At 40.9% G+C, this 22,706-nt stretch overlaps 1 protein-coding gene across 1 annotated transcript in view; it reads left to right on the top strand.

Moving 5' to 3' along the window:
- Positions 1 to 22,706, top strand: part of TRIM24 (tripartite motif containing 24) — a 72,651-nt gene that overhangs the window by 12,868 nt on the left and 37,077 nt on the right. Inside the window, exon 2 of the mRNA XM_064155479.1 lies at positions 13,921 to 14,039. Within this exon, the coding sequence (XP_064011549.1) occupies positions 13,921 to 14,039 (119 nt within the window). The remainder of the gene's footprint in view (positions 1 to 13,920; positions 14,040 to 22,706) is intronic.

The raw sequence follows: 22,706 nt of genomic DNA, 5'->3' as shown, positions 1-22,706 counted from the left end.
TATCTACTGCATGTTACATCAATAGAGAATAGCAGGAGATCTCAATGGGAACACAAGTAGTATATCACTGCTGCCTTGGTAACCTGCTGCTTTTTGAGAGCTATTAGGGCAGTAATTTGAAATTCTTATGTGATCAATCAGTACATCTCTTCAACCCAGAAGGAATACATTTTATTAGTTACTTGTAGTATTTTTGATCTTAATGCAGTGTCATAGTATAAAGAACAATGCAGCTTCTTAACACTGTTTCTTGAAAATTGTATGGTCTGTGGAGGTTTAACATTGCATATACTGCTCCAGCTTTGGTCACAGTTATGTGGTAACTGGCAAAAGCTGGTCACTTTGATTTTTGAACCCCTACACAACAGTGCTGTGGGATACTGGGCACAGGACAGAGAAATATAAAGTGAGTTGGCTTTTTATTCCTGTACGTCTACACCCAAAACTGCAAGGCTTGTAACTTGCTGATAACTTGGAAGATACTATCTCCTCTAACTGTTGATTTTGGAATATTGGAGAGATTCTTCCAATTGAACTGAATGCCCAGAAGTGGGTAAGAGTGATTAGGATAGCTGCTGGAAAAAAATGGATGCTTTTAAGGTATAATTAATCTGACCAAGTGTAGGCAACTTCTTTAGGATGAGACAACTCATTACAAAACCCAGATTTTCAGTAATTTATTGAATTATTTGGGTTGGAAGGGACCTTAAAGACCATCTAGTTTAGGCAACTCTGTGCATGGCAAGGGGGTCTTCCATGAGAGCAGATAGCCTAAGACCTCATCCAACCTGTCCTTGAACACCTACAGGGAGGGGGCATCCATGACCTGACTGGGCAACATGCTCCTGTGTCTCAACCACCCTACCTGTAAAGAAGTTATTTCTAATATCTAGTCTAGATCTACCCTCCTCAAGCTGTAATCCATTCCCTCTCATTCTATGAGTCCTTGTGGCAGTTATAGAGTTAGCACTCTAGTTTAATTCAAAATTTTAAATAAAGAATTGTATTGGATGCAGAAGAACAACAATAAGGTAAATCAATATAATTTCATTAGTTTGCTAGACTAGTATATTATCTGCTGTGTAAATAATTTTCCTCCTTCTTGGCCTGTCTACCTCCTATATATTTTGCTCCTTAACTCCTCCACACTGGCTGATTCCTGCACTAACCTTGGCTGAGTAATAACAGCTGTGGCCTTTTTGGTTTTCTCATAGGGGAGAGGAGTAGAAGATGGCTGTTAGCCCCTCCTGGGCTTCATTGAGTGTGTGTGGGGAGACTGAGGAACAATTGAGGGGGATCTATGTGAGGATCCTTGTGTAGTTTCTAAATAGTTGTAAGTGTATTTTTGTACATATTCATTGTATTATATGCTTATAAGTTTTAACTAGCTGTAAATGTATAGCTTCCTTTGCTTCTAAGCCATTTGAGCTAGTCTGGTAAATTTATTTGGGGGTAATCTCAACCCACCACACTTGTAAAAGGTTGGTTCTTGGCTTTCTTGTAGGCCACTGTGAGGTATTAAAAGGTACTGTCTGCTATAAGGTCTCCCTGCTGCCTTCTCTTCCCCAGGCTGAACAGCCCCAACTCTCAGAGCCTGTCCTCATTCTGACTGTTTGGGAATTAGCTTCTCTCCCACACACACAATGAAATCACCAAGACTAGGCTCAGCTGGTTGGAAGTTAAGGAATGAAGCCCTATATAAACAGCTTAGCACCATGTACAAACAAGTATTATAATATATTACAATATTTACAGCTATATACATAAAAATACAAGTTAAAAGTAATAGAATCATACAATCAGCCAGGTTGGAAGAGACCTCCAAAATATCTGATCCAGCCTGTCACCCAGCCCTGTCCAGTCAACTAGCCCATTGCACTAAGAGCCTCATCCAGTCTTTTCTTGAACACTTCCAGGGAGGGCAACTCCGCTACCTCCCGGGGAAGCCCATTCCAATGGCAAATCACTCTCTCTGTCAAGAACTTCCTCCTAACATCCAGCCTAGACCTCCCCTGGCACAACTTGAAACTGTGTCCCCTTGTTCTGTTGCTGGTTGCCTGGGAGAAGAGAGTGACCCCCACCTGGCTACAGCTTCCTTTCAGGTAGTTGTAGACAGCAATAAGGTCACCCCTGAGCTGCCTCCTTCCCCAGGCTAAACAACCCCAGCTCCCTTAGTCTCTCCTCATAGGGTTTATGTTCCAGGCACCTCACCTCTCTGGACACATACCAGTACCTCAACATCTCTCTTGAATTGAGGAGCCCAGCACTGGGCACAGTACTCAAGGTGTGGCCTGACCAGTGCTGAGTACAGGGGAAGAATAACCTCCCTTGTCTTACTGGCCACACTGTTCCTGATCCAGGCCAGGATGCCATTGGCTCTCTTGGCCATCTGGGCATGCTGCTGGCTCCTGTTCAGCTACTATCTACCAGTACCCCTAGGTCCTTTTCTGCCTGGCTGCTCTCCAGCCACTCTGTCTCCAGCCTGTAGTGCTGCTTGGGGTTGTTGTGGTCAAAGTGCAGAACCCTGCACTTGGCCTTGTTAAATATTATCCCACTGGCCTCTGTCCACCCATCCAGCCTGTCAAGGTCCACCTGCAGGGCTCTACTGCTATCCAACAGATCAATACTTGCTCCTACCTTGGTGTCATCTGCAAACTTACTGATGCTGGTCTCAGTGCCCTGGTCCACATCATCAATAAAGATAATGAACACTGATCCTTGAAATATTGAAACAATACCCCTTCCAGAAATCGGTCCCCAGGAAGGACTCCCAACCACCCTTTCACCTTCTTTCCACGCCTCTGACTTATCCTGGAGTTTGCCTTATGTGCAAAGTGAGTTAGAAGGATTGGCAGGGGGGTTAGAAGCAGAATGATTAGTTGGGTTGCACAGATCCAAACAGAAGGGAAACACGCACTCCAATAGATAGAGACACTGTCTCATCTATGTTTGTGTCCTTCACCACTGTTTCCTTTTTACAGCCTATAATCTAATTTCTCTCATTTGAAATATTCCAATTAGCCTCAAAACATCACGCTCAAAGGGGAGGTGCTGCAGCTCCCTGGGGAAAGGTTGTGGACAATCTGTGACTTTGTTCTCCTGGCTTCTTTTGACAGGAGCTTCAGGTGCAGAAGGCAGGATCCTGTACGGTCTCAGCATGGTGTCACACTGACCACACAGGCCGATCTGCAGACAATCCAGGGTCTGCTCCTGGTAACTCGTGGCAGTGGAGCTTACCTGGCAGTCATAAGGCAGTGGGCGTGCAATAGGGTGCACGGCTGCATGGGAGACTGAGCTCCGTAGATAAAGGCAGGCAATACAGGTTCTAGTCCTGGTAACTCACCACACTGGCATGCAAGTGTGCATGGCTGGCTGGGAGCCCATGGGAGACTCTGTCTCTGCAGAGAAAAGTAGATAGCACAGGCAAATAGCAATAAGGCAAGCAAGCAAGCAGGCATTCAAGCACTACCGGTGAGCACTGCTGCTGAGCAGGCAGGCAGAAGCTGGCAAGCATAAGCAAAAGCACTCTGTTTACCTTTGTACTTCCTATTTATCAAATATGGGCTGAGATTAATGGCCCTTTGGACACCAGAATGGCAAATCAGCTTGGCAGTTAACCAAAGCATACCGTAATAGTCAGAGGCCACGTGCCTGGACCTCCCAAATAGGGGGATAGCATGGGCCTAGCATCCAGTAAGCATGAGCTGGGCGTGTGGGGCTTATGAAACCATTTACACAACTGCATTACACAACCTGGGCCCTGGGCAGGCCAGACTTTATGGCACCAGGTCTATTGTGTTTCTTTGTGCTTGTTTATGTGTTTACCTCTGGTGTGGGCAGAAAAACATGTCCAGGCAAGACAAGGCATGAATAAGCCTATTTTGGGCCTATGGGCCCTCCACAACAAATATGTACAGCTATATACAGAAATATGCAACTTAAAAAGTAATACAGAAACACAACACCCCTCCCAGAAAACAGAGTCTCCAGGAGAGGCTCCCAACCACCCTTCTACTTCCTCTCCATCCCTCTACCTTGTTCCAGACTTTGCCTTACATTCAAAGTGAGTTTGGAGAGTCTACTGGGGGGAGTTAGGAAGTAGATGGATTAGTAGGGCAGCAAGTTAGACAAAGAAGTGCATGCAGCCCAGAGCCTAAGAGCAACTCCATTATCTATATTTATGTTCTTTTTATACATCTCAGCAAGCCTATGAGTGAAGTAGACATCACCCTTGTTTCCTTTTCACAGCCTATAATTTAATTCTCACCAAAACATCCCAGCTAGGCTCAAGCTGGCACAGTGCTGTAGCTGTGTTTTCTACTAGGAACTTGAAATTGCAATAGCAAAGATATGTGGAATAAATAGATGGTAAGTTGAGATTTAGCTGTCCAAATGTGAGTATCTTCTGCCATTTCTGATGTTCCGGGATGTCTTCAGAAAAGGTCTAGCAGATGTGCTGCACAGTTCACAGGGAACTTACTGCTTTCTGGAACAGTGGCTAGAAGTAGGTGGAATGTCTTGCTCAAATTAGGTGTATTTGTTTAGGCACTTGAATTACTCCCCTTTGGCTAGTGGCCTGGAACATGAGAGCCAGGAGGCTAGTTTCCCAGGTCTTGATAGATAGTTGCCAGCCACTGAGTGATGGTTATACTGAGAATGGGAGATCTGTGAAAGAACAGATTGCAAGTGTGTCTCTGATCACATGAAGAAGAGAGGGAGTAACATATGAGCTAGCCAAAGACTTTGAATTTTATTAGCATACCTATTTTGAATGAGATTTCTCCAGAAAAAAACTTATACTAAAGACCATTACATACTGTTGTTCCCATTGCTACTTCTAACTTGATTCCCTCATTGTGGTCCAGATTTTTAGTTCTTTTTTCTGAGGCTATTTTTTTTTTAACCTTCACATCTGCTCAGTGTTGATGGGAACATTATGGTATATGGGGCCAAACAGAAGTAGTGAGTGAAGCAATGAAGAGTGTGACCTTGGAGTATATTTATATATACAAGGGATTACAAAGAAACAGCTCCTTCAGTGTCTTCCAGAAAGGTTTGATTCTTTGGCTTCTGGCTCCAACTGCCCAACTATTACCAGAAATTATAGTTAATAAAAAAGTGGGTAATAGATGTATTGTACTACAGCTACTGGACTGTCAGCTGGTAGTAGGTGAGAACTCTGAAAGATGTGAAGATCAGAGCATGAAATTTCCAGCTGCAATGAAATTACTAGTAGTTGTGTTGTGTTCACAACTCTTACAGGCAGAGTCTATCTCCTTAACTGAAATTCATAGTATCACAGTATCATCAGGGTTGGAAGAGACCTCACAGATCATCAAGTCCAACCCTTTACCACAAAGCTCAAGGCTAGACCATGGCACCAAGTGCCACGTCCAACCCTGCCTTGAACAGCCCCAGGGACGGCGACTCCACCACCTCCCCGGGCAGCCCATTCCAGTGTCCAATGACTCTCTCAGTGAAGAACTTTCTCCTCACCTCGAGCCTAAATCTCCCCTGGCGCAGCCTGAGGCTGTGTCCTCTTGTTCTGGTGCTGGCCACCTGAGAGAAGAGAGCAACCTCCCCCTGGCCACAACCACCCCTCAGGTAGCTGTAGACAGCAATAAGGTCACCCCTGAGCCTCCTCTTCTCCAGGCTAAACAATCCCAGCTCCCTCAGCCTCTCCTTGTAGGGCTTGTGCTCAAGGTCTCTCACCAGCCTCGTCGCCCTTCTCTGGACACGCTCAAGCATCTCAATGTCCCTCCTAAACTGGGGGGCCCAGAACTGAACACAGTACTCAAGGTGTGGTCTAATCAGTGCAGAGTACAGGGGCAGAATGACCTCCCTGCTCCTGCTGACCACACCATTCCTGATGCAGGCCAGGATGCAACTGGCTCTCTTGGCCACCTGGGCACACTGTTGGCTCATGTTCAGGCAGGTATCAATCAGCACCCCCAGATCCCTCTCTGTCTGGCTGCTCTCCAGCCACTCCTACCCCAGCCTGTATCTCTGCATGGGGTTGTTGTGGCCAAAGTGCAGCACCCTGCACTTGGAGCTATTGAACGCCATCCCATTGGACTCTGCCCAGCTGTCCAGGTGGTCAAGGTCCCGCTGCAGAGCCCTTCTGCCCTCCAAATTAGTAATAACATGCTAACACACTGGTGCTGTTCATAGGATCATAGGATGTTAGGGGTTGGAAGGGACCCAAGGAGATCATCGAGTCCAACTCCCCTGCTGGAGCAGGACAATACTATCTAACACAGATCACAGAGGAGCACATCCGGACAATCCAGTCTCCTCCAGAGAAGGAGACCTCACGGCCTCTCTGGGGAGCCTTTTCCAGTGCTCTGTGACCCTTACAGTAAAGATGGTCCCCCTTGTGTTGAGGCGGAACCTGTTTTGCTGCAACTTAGACCTGTTGCTCCTTGTCCTATCACAGGGAGCAAGTGAAAAGAGCCTGTCCCCTCCCCTCCTGGCCAGCCTTCAGATACTGATAAACATTTATCAAATCCCCTCTAAGTCTTCTTTTCTCCAGACTAAAAAAAAACAGGTCACTCAGCCTGTCCTCATAAGCCATGCCCTCCTGTCCCCTAATCTTCCTTGTAGCCCTCCGCTGGACCCTCTCCAGCAGATCCCTGTCCCTCTTAAACTGGGAAGCCCAAATGTATTCATTTCCTTCTTCCAGAAACATGTGAATAGAATGGACTTGAGTACTGTTGGCAAGACCTTAGAGATTTTGCAAAATGATGTTTCAGTAAAGTCTGTGACACTAGGCAGCATGAAACCCGCTTTCAAAATGTTTGCAACTTGAAAAATTATATGATGAAGAGAAAGATGCAGGAACATCTGTGAATCTTAAAAATCATTACACCTTGTATGCTGGAATTATTACATATAATCTGAAAATATTTGACAATTTCAGGACTTAGAATCATAGAATCATACAATCAACCAGGTTGGAAGAGACCTCCAAGATCATCCAGTCCAACCTATCACCCTGCCCTATCCAATCAACTAGACCATGGCACTAAGTGCCTCATCCAGTCTTTTCTTGAAGACCCCCAGGGAAGTGACAATTGGTGTAATTGTTGGCAGCTTCTGCGTTGATATTTAAGCATGTTTGTCAAAAGACAATTTTTTTAAATTATTCATCATCTTGCAATTTAATATTGTATGTCCTACAATAGCAATATTTCCAGAATTGTGTTGTTGAATAAAATATATTGGACTGTCTTTCATGTCAATGTAAACTCACCCTTCAGAACCCACTGGAAAATTTACAGTTTATGAAGTCCAATACACAATATTTGAAGTGCTTGAAGGTTGGGCACAAACAGCAAATCCAACCATTTCACGGAGCAGCTGAAATACTTTAATTCAGTTCTGCAGTGCTTTCCAAGAAACTCAATGCACTGCAGCATAAAAACTGGCCTGTAACACTCCTCCAGAGGGTGGATTACAGCTGTACTAATCTTCACCAAAAACTTCTCTAAGTTTAAGGAGTTTTATTTTGGCAAGCAAGGAGCAGTGCTGGGCACAGGGGAGTTACAGCTCCGCAGCTGCGCAATGTACGCAAGCAGTTGCAGGACTTTTATTTCCCGCTCACATACGTATTCATAGAGCACTTTAATACATATTCAAACACTTCCCGAAGCGGTTGTGGCTTTTCCTGGAACTGTTGCGCATGTGTGCTAGTCCTCCTGCTGGTCTCTGGTGGTCGTGAAGCTGAAGCAACGAGTCTTCCTCAGGTGTTCTCATCGTGACTCAGTTACTTGAGTCTGCACAGTCGTGTGCTTTGCGGTTTCTTATCTGCGATGCTCGTGGTGCTTTCTGTTATCGCCCGTCCTTAACCTTGCTTAGTTAGCTCTGACACACCCTTGTTTTGTTAACGTCCCACATTGACAGGGTGCTATCTCTCACAGCGCTTGCTGTTATTGCTTGTTCCTAACGGTTTCAACATCCCCCATCTAATTAGCTCTGACACACCCCTGCTCTGCCATTCTCATATTCTCATATTTTCATATTCTGCTCTGCCCTGTCTCATCTTGACATTGGTAATATTTTTCACACAGCTAGTAGTCTTTGTCTGGTTATCATCTATTTATGTTTTAAAGGGTGGTAAATCAACCATTTGAGTTTTAATAAACTTATCCACTAGAGTCATGGTTGCTTTGAATGTTTATGTTTTGGCTGTAAGTGCCAGTTTCCCCTTGAGATGTGCTTGCTTGGTGGTTTAACCTATTTCCCCTCCACTAGCAGTGGCAGACTGTCAGAACTAGATAGGAGCAGCTTTTTCTGGAACAAACTGGTTTGAGGAAGTTGCCAATTTTGCAGCACCAGTTTGGAGTTAATAAGTACCACTTTCCTAATTTCTCAAAATTGATTCAGCTGTTGTGGCATACGATATCATCTCTCAAACTAAGTCTTTAAAGTGTTTGTTTTTAACAGCAAAACAGGGCCTGAGTAAATCTAACCCGTTTACCCTCAACCCTGTGCATTTCTGTGAAAATCCTTGCAAGTATTAATGATGTCTGTATATACAGAGAGAGTAAAGATTCTGTAGCTCAACTGAAATGCCCTGATTTTTCTGTGTAATTATGCTAAAATTCTTAATTCTAAAATGTTGGGGTAGTCTTAAGTCTCTGACATACTTTCTATTCATTTTAACTAACCTGTCCATTTGTAAAAAAAGTGTGTGACTGACTTTTAGTATTTTTGTTCTGAAATTAATATAATTATTATTTCAAACAAGACATCTGTAAAACCAAGGAAAATTGCTGTACATAAATGACCTGCAGAATGAACTCCAAAACTCAGAGTGTTATGAAGTAGATATGTTTATTACAGTGCCAGGTACAGGGAAGATTGCTCCACCAAACCTGCACACCATGTGCTGCTGCAAGTGACAATTTATGTTACAAAAGCATACATATTCATGAGAAGAGGTAGAGTTATTACAATTATTTCTTAGAATAGGCATGATTATTAACATTAGTTCTTGGAGCTTGCTAACATAGGTGTCCTCCCATTCTCCATCCTGGTTCCCTTCCACCCTCTCGGTGGTTTTGTGATGGTCATCTGGAACGGAGACCAGCAGTCTTCTTCGCAGTGTACTTTCCACATTCGATCAGATTTCACAGCTAACTTCCCTTAATTGTTTCATTAGTTTGTAGTCAAGATGTTTCGGCTTCCCCCCTTATCTCTGTCCTGCGTTCTTTAGCCAAAAAGAAGGGCCAAGGGAGGTAATTTTCTACTTCCACTCTCCTGAAGCCTCACCTGGAGTACCTGAAACTGTTAGAGCAGGTCAAAAGGAGCCCCACAAAGATATTAGAGGGGTGGAGCACCTCTTTTATGGAGACAGGCTGAAAGAGTTGGGGTTGTTCAAGCTGGAAAAGAGAAGACTCCATTCAGTCCTGAATATCCCTGGTTAACTATTAGTCCTGTAGCTGCTCTAGTGTGCTTGAGTTATCACTAGTGTTTGTTGCCTTTAAACTGCAGGATGTAGATGGTGGAAAGTGATGCCACCTTAGGCAGTTTTAGTAGAATATAAGGTCACCTTTGCCCTTGGTAGCTTGATTCCTCAACTTGTTTCCTCTTGTAAGTAGTACTAGATCTGTTTTTCTCAGACATTCCTGATTTCTCTAGAGTGTACTACAACATCAGGCAATCAGGAAAATTACATTAAAAATGCCATGTATCAAGTCTTTATTTTTGGCAATTTTCTGTCATACCAGTGCTTCTTTCAGAAATTTTTCAGGAAGGGAAGTGACTTTGTTCACTAAAATTTAACTTGGTCTTGGAAGCCTCTTAATTGTGTTGTTAAATTTGCACACGAACACTGAAAGCTCTTTGGAGTTGGCTGGGTCAAGAATTAGTTGAGTATCAGAACATTAATGTGGAATTGGAGATCCTCCTTATCACAAATTTTATCATGATAAGAGTAGAGCCTCGCCATTCAGGACTGCTTAACTTGGAGAACATTAGCTAAAATGTTGACCTCAGTCTGATGCTGTGTCTGCTGCTTCTGCATTATATTTGCTCTGTAAATGTTTATTTAAAGATCCTGGATTTTTTGTCTTTTGTGAAAATATTAGGCATAGGCTGGCTTTGTAATGTATTTGGAGAATATGTTCTTGGTGTATAGCAACTATCAATTGCAGAAAATAATTTTCAGGTTGGTGAAATTTCATCATTATCCCACAATGTATGAGTTAATAATGATCTGTGCTGCAGCTTTCCAGATTTTTCTCTTTTGTTCTCATTCCTTTTAACAATATCGGGTATTTTGGGGTGGGGGGAGGGTGTGCACAGCAGCATACTTCAGGGACAGAACAAGGGGACACAGTCTGAAATTGTGCCGGGGGAGGTATAGGCTGGATGTTAGGAGGAAGTTCTTGACAGAGAGAGTGATTTGTCATTGGAGATGCCCAGAGAGGTTGTGGAGTCGTCGTCCCTGGAGGTGTTCAAAAAAAGACTGGATGAGGCACTTAGTGCCATGGTCTAGTTGATTGGACAGGGCTGGGGGATAGGTTGGACTGGCTGATCTTGGAGGTCTCTTCCAACCTGGTTGATTCTATGATTTGTTTTATTTTTTTTAAAACAATAATGTTGTTCATGTTTTGATGACATAAGTTTGCTTCTCCTGTGGTTTTGTTTTCCTTACCTACTTATACAAAGAAATCAAATTAATGACTGTGCAGAACTTGAATCTGCTTGAGCAGTGCTCCCAGCCTCAAAAGCACTGAAGTATATTGTGGTACAATTCAGGAAGCAGGTTCCTTGAAACAAGGGGAAGTGTTGGCAGTAGGGTGAAGTATGGTTAGAAAGCTACTGCATGACTGCTTCCAAACCTTAGTGTTAAAAAAAGAAAAATGAGAAAAAGGTTAGATTTCTTGTAGTATTAGGAAAGTGCCTTGCATAAGGATTGACTGGAGGAAGTGTTAAGTAAATCAGAAACTTAATTCTATGCATACTTAAGGAATAGTTTTTTAAATGTAATTGAATGTTTAAGAGGAAAAAATATGTGACACTGAGCATTACAGGCAAATACATACATGGAATGTAGTAAGAAATTTTTGGGGCTATAGTAATTTGCCTTTGTATTGCATTCCTTCTTCCTGTATATTCCTGTAACTGATGAAATATCAAGCAGGAATGTCTTCAGAAAATACATTCTCCTTTTTTGTTGTTCAAAAAAAGTTAATTTCTTGCTACAGCATCTGTTGGATTGTTAGCAGAAAACTCGTGTGTGTTCCCTTATGTTTGCTTCAGTCATCTGTTTAAACCAGCCTCACTCTTAATGTACCAAAAGAAGTCAGATTCCTCTATCAGGTCTATTAGTAGCCTGGGGAGAGCAGTAATCTGTAGTGTGCAGTGTCATGTTTTATAACTACCATAGAACCTAGGAGGGGATAGGATACCTGTCCATGGTCTGAGGTAAGCCTTTGTACTGGAAAATGGATGAGGAAAAAAATTTCAAACCATGACTGTGATTCCTATATCAAATCATAATTGTACATACAGAACATAAATCATGATTTGAGATAGTAGGAATAATCTACTAACACTGGAGTCATTGGTATGCTAATATTTATTGTGCACTTTTTCGATTTACATTGTTGATACCAAAAGACTAGGACCTGGTATGTGTCTACCTAAGGTTTTCCTCCTACCTTTTAAATAAAACCTCTCTTGGTCTACACTAATATATAGTGTCACCTAGTAGACTAGTTCGAGGACAATGGCACTGTCCCAGTACTCTTCTGAGTCCTTTTCACTTGGGACCTCTTGGGTTGGTGATTATTCTAAACTGGATTAGACCTCCAAAGTAGAATAGATAGGCACAAGGTTATGTATTCTCTAAATCTCTCTAAGGCTGCAGCAAGGCAACACTGTCTTCTCCATGTAAAACCTGCAAAGTTTCAGTGGTGTACAGCAATGAGACAAGGATCAAAGGATACAAACCAGAACACAGAAAAATTCACCTCAACATGAGGAGAATCTTCTTTACAGAGAGGATGATGGAGCACTGGAACAGGCTACCCAGAGAGGCTCTGGAGTTCTCCTCCGGAGACTTTCAAAACCTGCCTGAATGCATTCCTTTGCAGACTACCATAGGTGATCCCTCTTTGGCAGGGGGCTGGACTCAATCTCTGGAGGTTCCTTCCAACCTCTAATTTTGTGTGATTCTATTAGCAGGAACAGAACTAAGCCTATGTTGGTTTAGTCAAATATGCAGTTATATACTGGTGTTATGTTCAGTGTATGAATCAGTGCCTCTGATCTTCTTTAGAGCCCTGAAGTCATGGCTTCTTTCAAATGACAGCTGTAAATCTAGAATCTGTCTCAGTGTGGCCTTGCACAACTATTCTGTGTAGGCTTTGCATGGTGACTTCTGCATCCTAAGTTGCTATTTCAGTTTCACTTAATTTCAATTTTTTTTTTAAACGGTATCATGTCTTTTAAAGAGCCAACAGAATGAGACAGGCTCAGGCTTCCCAGAGAGATCGGGGAGTCTCCTCCTCTGGAGACTTTGAGCGCCTGTCTGGATGTGTTCCTCTGTGATCTGTGTTAGACAGTATTGTCCTGCTCTGGCAGGGGGGTTGGACTCGATGGTCTCCTTGGGTCCCTTCCAACCCCTAATATGCTGTAATCCTGAGAGACTCTTAGAGGAACTGGAAGAGAAAACAGAATTACATTAGGAAAGAAAAGATACAGAGAAATTACAGGGAATACACAGCACATCACACTAACCCTTTAGATCTTCCCCATACTCAAAACTAAATCTGTAATCCCCAGTGCTCCAATCCTCCCCTCTCCAGCACCTCTGCCATCCTTAGGCCCAAACAAAAGCCTCTGAAGGCCTCAAAAAAGGCCTGCTCCTTACATGTTTGTCCGTTAAGTGGTTCCCCCGGACACAGCAGGCTGGAAGGAGATGAAAGAAGGGTGAGTTAGTCTTACTGCTAGTTTATAAAGAGATAGCAGAATTAAGGGATTGAATAACAATGTTCTACTCCCTGGAGGATTTTTAACCCTATAGTTCCCAACCTAGGACAAATGGTAGTAACCATAATAATTTTATTAAAGCAAGGTATTCATGCCAAGCATTTTGGAGATTTTTCTTGGATGATGGACAGGCTTTAGTGCTAGCAAGCCATTCTGTTTTCTGCAGCTAGGAGAAGCATCTGATATAAAATGTTTTTATAGATCTTTTTCATCTCAGTCTAGTCTACTCACTGTTAAACCTCAAGTTTTGAACTGGACTTTATCTTTTTTTCTTTTGAGAAAACTGTTGTTCAACCCTCTGCATTATTGGTTCACAGCTTTTTCTTCAACTAGGAGTCTTAAGTATGTTATTGTCTTGGAACTGTTTCCCAGTGTGCCTAGGAAAGGAGAGAGGGGGCCTTTCATATTTATTCCTATGTCTTTCTTGTTTTCTCATGCTTAGCATGAATGTAGTCATGATACAAATAAAGATCTGCTCTTCCTCCATAGAACTTGCCAAACTTTGAACTAACTACATTTCAGTTTCCCATGTTACATAGCTGGAAGTCAGTCATGTCACAATGCTGGCATGTATGTGTGGGTATGCAGTATCATGAAATATCACTAATTAATACTCTACACTAATAAATATTTACTTTAAATCCATTCTTTAACAATAATTTTCAGTGGGAATACATACCCTTTAAAGGAGTTATTTATAGGATTGAAACAAAAAGGTACTTGACTTTGGTTGAAAGAATACACCATTAGGGAATAACAGTTAAAGGCTACTTCATTGATAAATGAGAATTATCTTCGTCTTACCCTATTGACAGGAAAGTATTAAAGCATCCTTTCAAAAGCTGCCTTTGAAATTGTTTGATATATTTTAAGCTGTGCAAGCATAATCAGATTTTTTTGTTGTTGTTTTCCCCCCAGTCGGTGTTATCCGCTGTCCAATTTGTGGTCAGGAATGTGCAGAGAGACACATCATAGATAATTTTTTTGTGAAGGATACCACAGAGGTTCCCAGTAGCACAGTAGAGAAATCAAATCAGGTAAGTGTATTAACATGTAATGAAGTTAACACCTTTTGGATGTGTATGCATATCCTTGGCTTCTTGCTGTTTGGCCTTTTTGCTGGCCATACGCAGAAAAAGACTTTAAAATAGTCATCAGTATTCTAGAAAATCCGTTAAAATCAATGAAAATGCATATGAAGAAGGTTATCTTATTCTAAACTATTTTTGTTGATATAAAACTGTATCATGATAGCAAAGGAAAAGTAAGGAATAGTGTTAGAATGGGAAATTCTATACATTGGATGAGGCACTTGAAGCACTGATTCAAGCAAAAACCTGTGTAATAAACAACAGGCTCAAAATGAATACAAAAAAATGTATTCAGGCAATAAAATGCAAGCAAAAAGCGCTGGGTGCTGTGGGGAGGCTTCTCCACCAATGAGCACGAGTTAGTTCCTTAGTTTGTGGTTTATATTATGCTTTTATATACATATGCTTTAACTATTCCAAGAAGAGACAGTCTTATGCAAATCATTTCTTGGTATGGGTGGAACTTGGGTGGGTTCTTGTGGTCCTCTGAAGATGAAGGCTGGAGCCGTCCGCTGTATGGCTCTTCAGTGACCCCATTGTTCATGCTGTGTAAGGTTTCATCTATCTCAGCATGTCTTGCTAAAGTCTTGCTACATAATCGGCATGTCTTTCTTACTCTCAGTTTCTATTATCTCCTGGTTTATTCTATGTTATTAGTTTGTGCAACAAGCAGCCATTGTCTCTTTTTACAAGTTCCTTTTGTTTCACAGAAGTCAGGTTATTGTTCCTGTGTGCTTTCCGTCAGTTTCTCCCACTGACACAAATCATCTAGTTCTAGTTTATCACAATCCCCTGCCTTTTTCTTTCTTTCATTGATTCCTATTTTTGTTTCAGATTTAGTTAGTATTTGTTGAATCTCTGGGGATTTTCTTTTTTCACAGATTTTTAAAGTCATTATGGAAGGTGGTTCTTGAGATCCTACCGGGATGTCTGAAACCTGCATCCACTGGATTACCATATGAATGAGCTTTATAAAACAGGGGATCAAGCATGGGATAATTAAAAAGACGAAGCATAACTTGACTGCTATGATTCCCAAATTTTCCCCAGCAGGTTTCATCTAAAATTCCTCCAGCTTTTTTCATATATTTGACCAGTTTGTCAACAATTTCTAAACAACAGTTGGTAAGATTAAATGTTCCACATTACTACTGCCGATATGTTTTGAGGACTTCACCATTTTATCCACTCACCTTTTGTTTTAACCTCCTTCACAAACTAAATCTCCAACAGGTTCTTCTTTTTCCACATTTTGCCAGCAGCTTCTTCCAGTTATCCTGGTTTGGAGAACCTATTGTTGCTTTCTGTTCTCATCTCCCTTTTTCCGTATACTTGGATTTGAAATGTTTGCTTCCATTGATTCCCAGGGCCATTGTTCTCCCATATTTGTCCCCCCCACATACATAACAATTTATCATATTTAATGCTTTAGCAATGTTTTCAGCTAAATTCAAAAATAGGTTTTTGGCAATGTTGGAATTTCATACTTGACCTCTGTTTCCATTTTGTGATAAAATGAGTGGAACACCAAATAAGTTTTGCTGCCTTCTCTAGTTTTCTGTTGGATACTTATATCAAGTATTGCCCCAGGGTCTGAACCCTGTCCTGAGATTCTGATTCCATATTTTGTATATTTTGCCTTTTCCCATTTTTCTATATCATACACAGTCAGATTCACTGGATTACAGGTATCGGCAGTGCAATTTGCTAATGGGATTTCTTTCCTGACTCTCTTTCTTTGCAATGGGCATATTGGGTCTGATTTTGATAACAAGGATCTAAGTTTTCTCCTTTACACTCATAGATGGTATGATAAACTAGGGTTCTGGTGATGATTCTTCCTTGATGTGTTGAAGTAACACATTGACTGCAATTTTGAGCCTTGGTCTGGGAAATTGTTACAGCAGCATACGGGAGTGCAAGGGCAACGGAGTAGGCCATAATGCTCCACAGTTGCAGCCTGAAGGGGTTGCAGCCTTTGGCAGACTTTCTTCGGTGACAGCACTTGGATCCTCACCAGTCTTGCCCCTCACCTCCCCCACTGATGATTTTCTCCCAGTTGGTCTTTCACCTGTCTCTTCAGCAGTCCCATCACTCAACTCCTTGTCTGATTCACCAACCAGTCCCTGTGCCCATTTCAGGAATGAGGTCACTTTTTGCCAATCTTTAGAATATATTTCCCAACTACGTGGTAAATTGTTCCTATCCCTACAGAACAACCCTTCAATTTCTACCTTTCTTAAGTCATATAACTGTGATGACCACTCCTTATCAAATCTACATTCAGGGCAAAACCTGGCTCTAGAAGCAGATTGTGAGGCAATCTGAACACCTACAAATCACCCAATTACTATGATATGAACCCAGATGTTTTATATAAAGTATATGGAAATCTCTCAGAATAACAGAAGGATCTTCTGTTTCTGCAGTTTCTACTTCACAGGCTAATGCATAACGTCTGAGGTTGTCACCACAATTATATCTGTATAACCCTGAACCACCAGTTTGGGGAGGTATTTCATGGCACCACTCAGAATATACTGTTGGCAACAAATAATAGCTCTCTTCAGTGATTCTCCAAAACTTTCTCAACTTTTTACAGATGTTGGGATCCACTTTTCACAAAATTCCAACTCTTGCCTTACCACCTTTATGATCTTTTCAATTTGATTCTCAATTCTTCTGGCTCAGTTACACTTTCCATTCTTTGATGGGTCCTTTGACTCTTAATGCATGTGTCCGCCCTTTTTCAGCAGTCCAAATGGCAGTCTCTGTAGAGAGTAAAACAAGATAGGATCTTTCCTATAGAGGTGATAAACGTTCTTCTTTCCATGTCTTGATTAACACTTTGCTACCTGGTTTAATTTTATGTATGGAGAATCCCAAAGGTACTGTCTGGGGTAATATGCCCTTTTATCGTGATTCTTCCAGATTTTTGCCTATAGTTGTAATATATTGTTGAATGCTATAATCTTTATTAATGTATTATCTAAGGACATTCCTTGGGAATAAGGCATACCATATAACATCTCATAAGGAGATAGGCCAGTTTCTGCATGTGGCATGGTCTGAATGTTCAGTAAAGCTAATGGGATACATTTAATCCAAGGTAATTTTGTCTCGATCATTAATTTAGACAATTGCTGTTTTATAGTTTGATTCATTCTTTCTACCCTGCCTGAGCTTTGTGAATGCCAGGGCATATGATATTCCCAAGTAATGCCCAAAATGTGTTCCCTGATCCAAGTCAATACTCCTGATTAATCCAAACCTTGGGATTATTTGCTCCATCAGTATTTTAGCTACTGATTGGGCAGTGGCCTGAGCTGTGGGATAAGCCTCCACCCAATGGGTCAATTGATCCACTATTACTAATAAATACTTCCACCGCCCCACTTTAGGTAACTCTGTGAAACCTACCTGAATCCTTTCAAAAGATCTATATGCTGTTTTCCTTCCTCCTGATGAAGTCTGTCTTAGGGTTTTCTTGTTTATCTTATGACAAGTTAAACATCCTTGGGTGGCTTGTTTAGCCAAATCATAAATTCCTATACACACACTGTACTTCAAAAATTGGTCACTTAAAGCCGTTGCTCCCCAATGTGTTCTTTCATGTAACTGATTAATAATTCTCCTGGCGGAATTTTTGGGTAATACTTCTCTCCCATCAGGCAAAATCCACTTTCCTTCTTTAAATTCAGATCCTAATGTTTTAATATTTTGTATCTTTTGTAGAGTATATTTTTTTTCCTCATTATTCTTTTCTTTCAATACATCTGTTTTCACTGTAGCCTGGGATCTTAGTGCCACCTCCTGAGCTTCCTTGTCTGCTGTATTATTTCCCCTTATTTGGTAGCCTATCCCTTTTTGATGTCCTCTTGTATCTACCACTGCTACCTTCTTAGGATATCTCAATGCCTTCAAATTTTTGTTGTTAGTTCTTGATGAATCAAGCCTTTACCTTGTGTATTCATTAGTCCTCGGTCTTCCCAAATTTTTCCAAAGATGCGAACAACCCCATAAGCATATTTTTAATCTGTATAAATTGTACTAAGTCCTCCTTTTAGTAATTCTAATGCTTTTAGTAGAGCGTACACTTCACAAGCTTGTGCTGACCACACTGGGTTTAAAGGTCCTGACTCTATTCTTTTTACATCCCCACTGACTATTGCATATCCTGATTTTTGTTTTCCCTCCACAACTTGAGATAATCCATCTGTAAATAAATTTTCTCCCTCATCTAATTCAGTCTCTTCAAGGTCTGGTCTGATTTTAGATTGTAATTCTATTACTTCTATACAATTACGTTGAAGGTTATTTCCAGGTTCTCCAAATAAAAATTGTGCAGGGCTTTGTGCTGAAGTTGTTTTAGTTCCAAATCTGGAGAATCTATTAAGATTGCCTCATGCTTTAAGATTCTGCTATCTGTCAGCCACTTCTCTGCTTTTTTGTTGTAACACTCCCCTTACATTGTGTGGTGTATAAACTTTAAGAGGGGCATTAAAGTTATTTTTCTAGCCTCTCCTACTAGCAGTGCAGTTGCCACCAGAGCTTGCAAACAAGCTGACCATCCCCGACTAACTGGGTCCAGTAATTTGGAACAGTATCCCATGGGCTTTTTAACTCCTGCCCAGTCCTGTGTTATAACCCCATATGCAGTTTGATTAGAAGTATTCACAAAAAGATAAAAAGGTCACTCTAGATCTGGTAAACTCGGCACAGGTGCCTATATCAATGATCTTTTTATTATTTCACATTTCTCTTCATCCTCTGGATACCATTTAATTTGGTTGTTTACTAACTTCTCATATAAAAACTTTGATTTCTCACTGAATCAGTCAATCCAAGGTACGCAATATCCCAAAAGTCCTAATAACTACCTTATTTCTTTCTTTGATTGTGGAGGTCTCAGGGATAAAATTCCTGAGACCCTCTCAGGGTCTTAATTTCTTTCTTCCCTTACTAAGCCAGTGTCCTAAATATTTTACCTCTTGCTCCACAAATTACAATTTAGAGCGGGATACTTTTAGTCCTTTCACCCTGAGAAAATTCAGTAATTTGATTGTGGCTTGTCGAGTGTCAGTTTCGGTTTGCCCTGCTATCAGCAAATTATCTACATATTGTAATAATTTAGTATTCCCTGGAGGAGTGAAGGATTGCAATATTTTCTCTTGGGCCTGCCCTAATAAATTTGGTGATTCTGTGTATCCCTGAGGTAAAACAGTCCATTGTTAATTGTTGTTTAGGACCTGTTTCTGGATCTTCCCATTCAAATGCAAAGTTAACCCTTGATATCTCATCAAGGGAACATGTCCAGAATGTATCTTTTAAATCTATTATAGTATACCAAACATGTTTAGGAGATAAATGACTTGATAAGGTGTAAGGGTTAGCTACCACAGGGAATCCGGTAATGGTTCTCTGATTTACAGCCCTTAGATCCTGCATCATCCTCTAAGACCCATCTGGCTTTTTGACTGGTAATATTGGGGTATTATGAGGAGACATACAGGGTTCTTAAGTTCCCTTTTTTATAAGTCTGTCAGCTATAGGTTTCAATCCTTTTCTTCCCTCCAATCAGATAGGATATTGTTTAATTCTTATAGGAAGATGAGGGTCCATTATTTCAATCACTATTGAATCTATATCTCATTTCCCTGTATCTCCCTCCTGATACCAGACTCATGGATCTCATCGGCTTCCTTGTCTTTGGTGGTGAGGGCATACATTTGTATTTGCAATCCACCCCCCTGAGTATGGATGTTTAGTCCCAGTTTTAGAATTAAATCTCTCCCTAAAAGGTTATATTCTGCCACTGGCAGTAAGAGGAGATCATTTAGACAAACTTTACTTTGAGATTCTATTTCCACATTTTCTAATACTGGGACTTTAAAGAGTTCCCCTTTCGCTCCTACTGCAATCATATTTCTCTTTCCCGCCTTAATCCCTTGAGGGAGTTTTTGAATAGTTGATCTCTGTTCCTGTATGGACTAAAAAGGATTTATTTCTTCTTTTTTGGGACCTATTAATAACTATCAAGGGCTCGTTAGATGTTGAAGTCCCCAAAAGGTATAACCCCTGACACTCCTATTCTTTAAACATTTTCTCATCTTGCTCACGTTTGTGGCAATTTCTCTGAATGTGCCCCTTTTTGTTACAATAATAACAGATTGGGACACTACTTATTTTTTCCCAATTTTGTTGAAGTCACTTTGATTTTTCAGGGTTTTGTGTCTTTAGCTTATGACTTTCTTTGATTGCTGCAATGAAGAGTTTTGCTTTTGCTCATTGTTTTTCCTCATCTCTTCTAACATACACCTTTTGGGCCTCCCTCAGCAATTCCTCTAATCCTCTCTCTTACCAGTTATCCAACTTTTCCAATTTCCAAGTAAAGTGGGGGCACGCCTCTTCTTACCTCAACCAGAATCTGGCGTCCAAGACCATCCCAGATTTCGGCACCAAATTGTAATAAATGATGGGCTCCAAATGAGCCCATGAGCACTGGCTGCTCATTGGCGAAGAAGCCTCCCCAGAGCACCCAGCACTGTTTGCTTGCATTTTATTCCCTGAATAGAATTTTTTTTATTCATTTTGAGCCCATCATTTTACACCTGTCAAGAGAACATTAAGAACTCTTGATGTGAAATAGAATCTTCTAGTCAGAGAAACTTTATTTTTCTTATCACAGCATTGACAGAACATGACACTAAATAGCTGGAATGCAGTTACCAAGCAAGAGGTTAAAATTTCTAACTGGGGAAGATGATATGCAGGGGTTGTAGGGGTTTCTTGTTTGTCTTATACAGGTTGCCTCTGCCTTTTGCAATCAAATACCCATCTTGTAAAACTAAAACCTGCTTATCTTGAATAGTAATACTGTTGTTTATTTGTTGTTTCTTTTTTGGCTCTCATGAGGGTTTTTTCAGGAGGAAAGTACTAGCCTGGATGCAGTACCACATAAATAATTGCATTTATGTAGGGCCACAATTTAGCAATCTCTGGTATCAAAGTATTGCATATCTTCTTTTTTAGCTAGTAAAAGAGTGTCTCAAGTATCTCATTACTCTTAAACTTTTTATTAAACTCCAGGAACTTACAAAGAGACTGAATTATTTATAATATGTTGCTGCATTCTTCATAATAACAGTACATAAAGGTTGCTATGTCAATTTGGCTTGCATTTCAACTCATCCATTAACATTTGCATGATACTCTCTGTTGTGAAAATGTATCTGTTTTTCCCTTTACTGTTTTTGGCATCTATATCATTGGTTCCTGATGTGCTTGTTTTGAGGGGCAGCTTCTTAAGAGGTCCGTAATTTTCTACTTGTTTGAAAGCATTGTTAAAACTTTTGCTTACATATATGGATGGGTGTGGCTCTCAGGAGCACATGGAAGTTTTTGATAACAACTCACTGACTATTAAAGACATAAACGTTGTCATCATCTCTTTAGAAGAGCTGTCAACTTATGTCTTATTTTGCAACTGGATTTCTGATAAGTGATAGACCTTACTGGAAACTGAAATTTTGTTGAGAGTCTCCTGAAGTATGAGCAGTGTCCTTTTAATGTAGGACAATTTGAAGTTTGCTTTTGTTGTGCTTTGGTTTTGTTTGTTTGTTGTTCTTGAGGGGTTGGTTTGGTTTTGTTTATGGGATTTTTGGTTTGGGTTTTTTTTTGGTTGATTGGTTTGTTGGGGATTTTTGTTTGGTTTTGTTTTATTTTTCACCTGGGTGTTGCAGAGAGAACATCTTGCGTTTTGGAGATGGTTGTGAGATTTACAGTTTCTCAATACTCTACCAGGAAGATTAAGCAAGTGAATAGTCCCTGATGCACTGAAAACTTGTTTATAACTATTCTAGTGATTTTAAGATTAGAATTTGTAATGCAGAAGCAGCCCTGATTTTTTTTTTTTGGACCAGTGCCATAACCTCTACTGAGTTACATAACAAGTCCTCTAAGATATTGCTTTGGGGAGTGATTGTAGAAGTCCAATTATTATTTCTAGGTTTAGTGACAAAGTCTTTTTTTAATGCCTTCTCCATCCCTTCACACACATTCGCACCCCAACCCCCACCCTCCCATTTTTTTCTGCTATCTTTGAAAGTTAAGTGAGGGATTGACACCTTTCAGTCTTACATGGTGTATCCCAAATTCAAGAAGAGTTCTGTATGTTCTTGAAATGATCATAATCAAGTACATTGGTGTATACTTTGATGGGTCTAGAGTGGAGTATCCACCAAACTTGGTATCATGGCAAGTCGGGCACTTCCAAGGTATGAACTGTCTTTTTTTGTTTACTTTTGGATCTTGGTCTGTCAGAGAAGGATTCAGAGAAATTCCACATATTTCAGCAGCTGGTTTGGACTCATCCAGTGTTGAGTGGTGTGAGCAAATTCAGGGAGGTTTGTCAAAACATTTATGTTTCCTTGAGCTCCCTTGTCAGACTTGCATCGTACTCTTCTATTTCATATTTGTTTCTCTCTCTCCCTAACAAAAACTATCAGCTAAGTTCCCTGGCTGAACTCAGCAGACTTTCTGGAGCAGTTAAAGGCAAACCAGCAGACTTTGCTGAATCAGCAGAGTAGTATATTCATGTGCTTTCTGCTGACT

This window comes from Pogoniulus pusillus, chromosome 15 (genome assembly GCF_015220805.1).
Source record: "Pogoniulus pusillus isolate bPogPus1 chromosome 15, bPogPus1.pri, whole genome shotgun sequence".
NCBI lineage: Eukaryota > Metazoa > Chordata > Aves > Piciformes > Lybiidae > Pogoniulus > Pogoniulus pusillus.
This window is presented reverse-complemented; position numbering and strand designations above follow the sequence as displayed.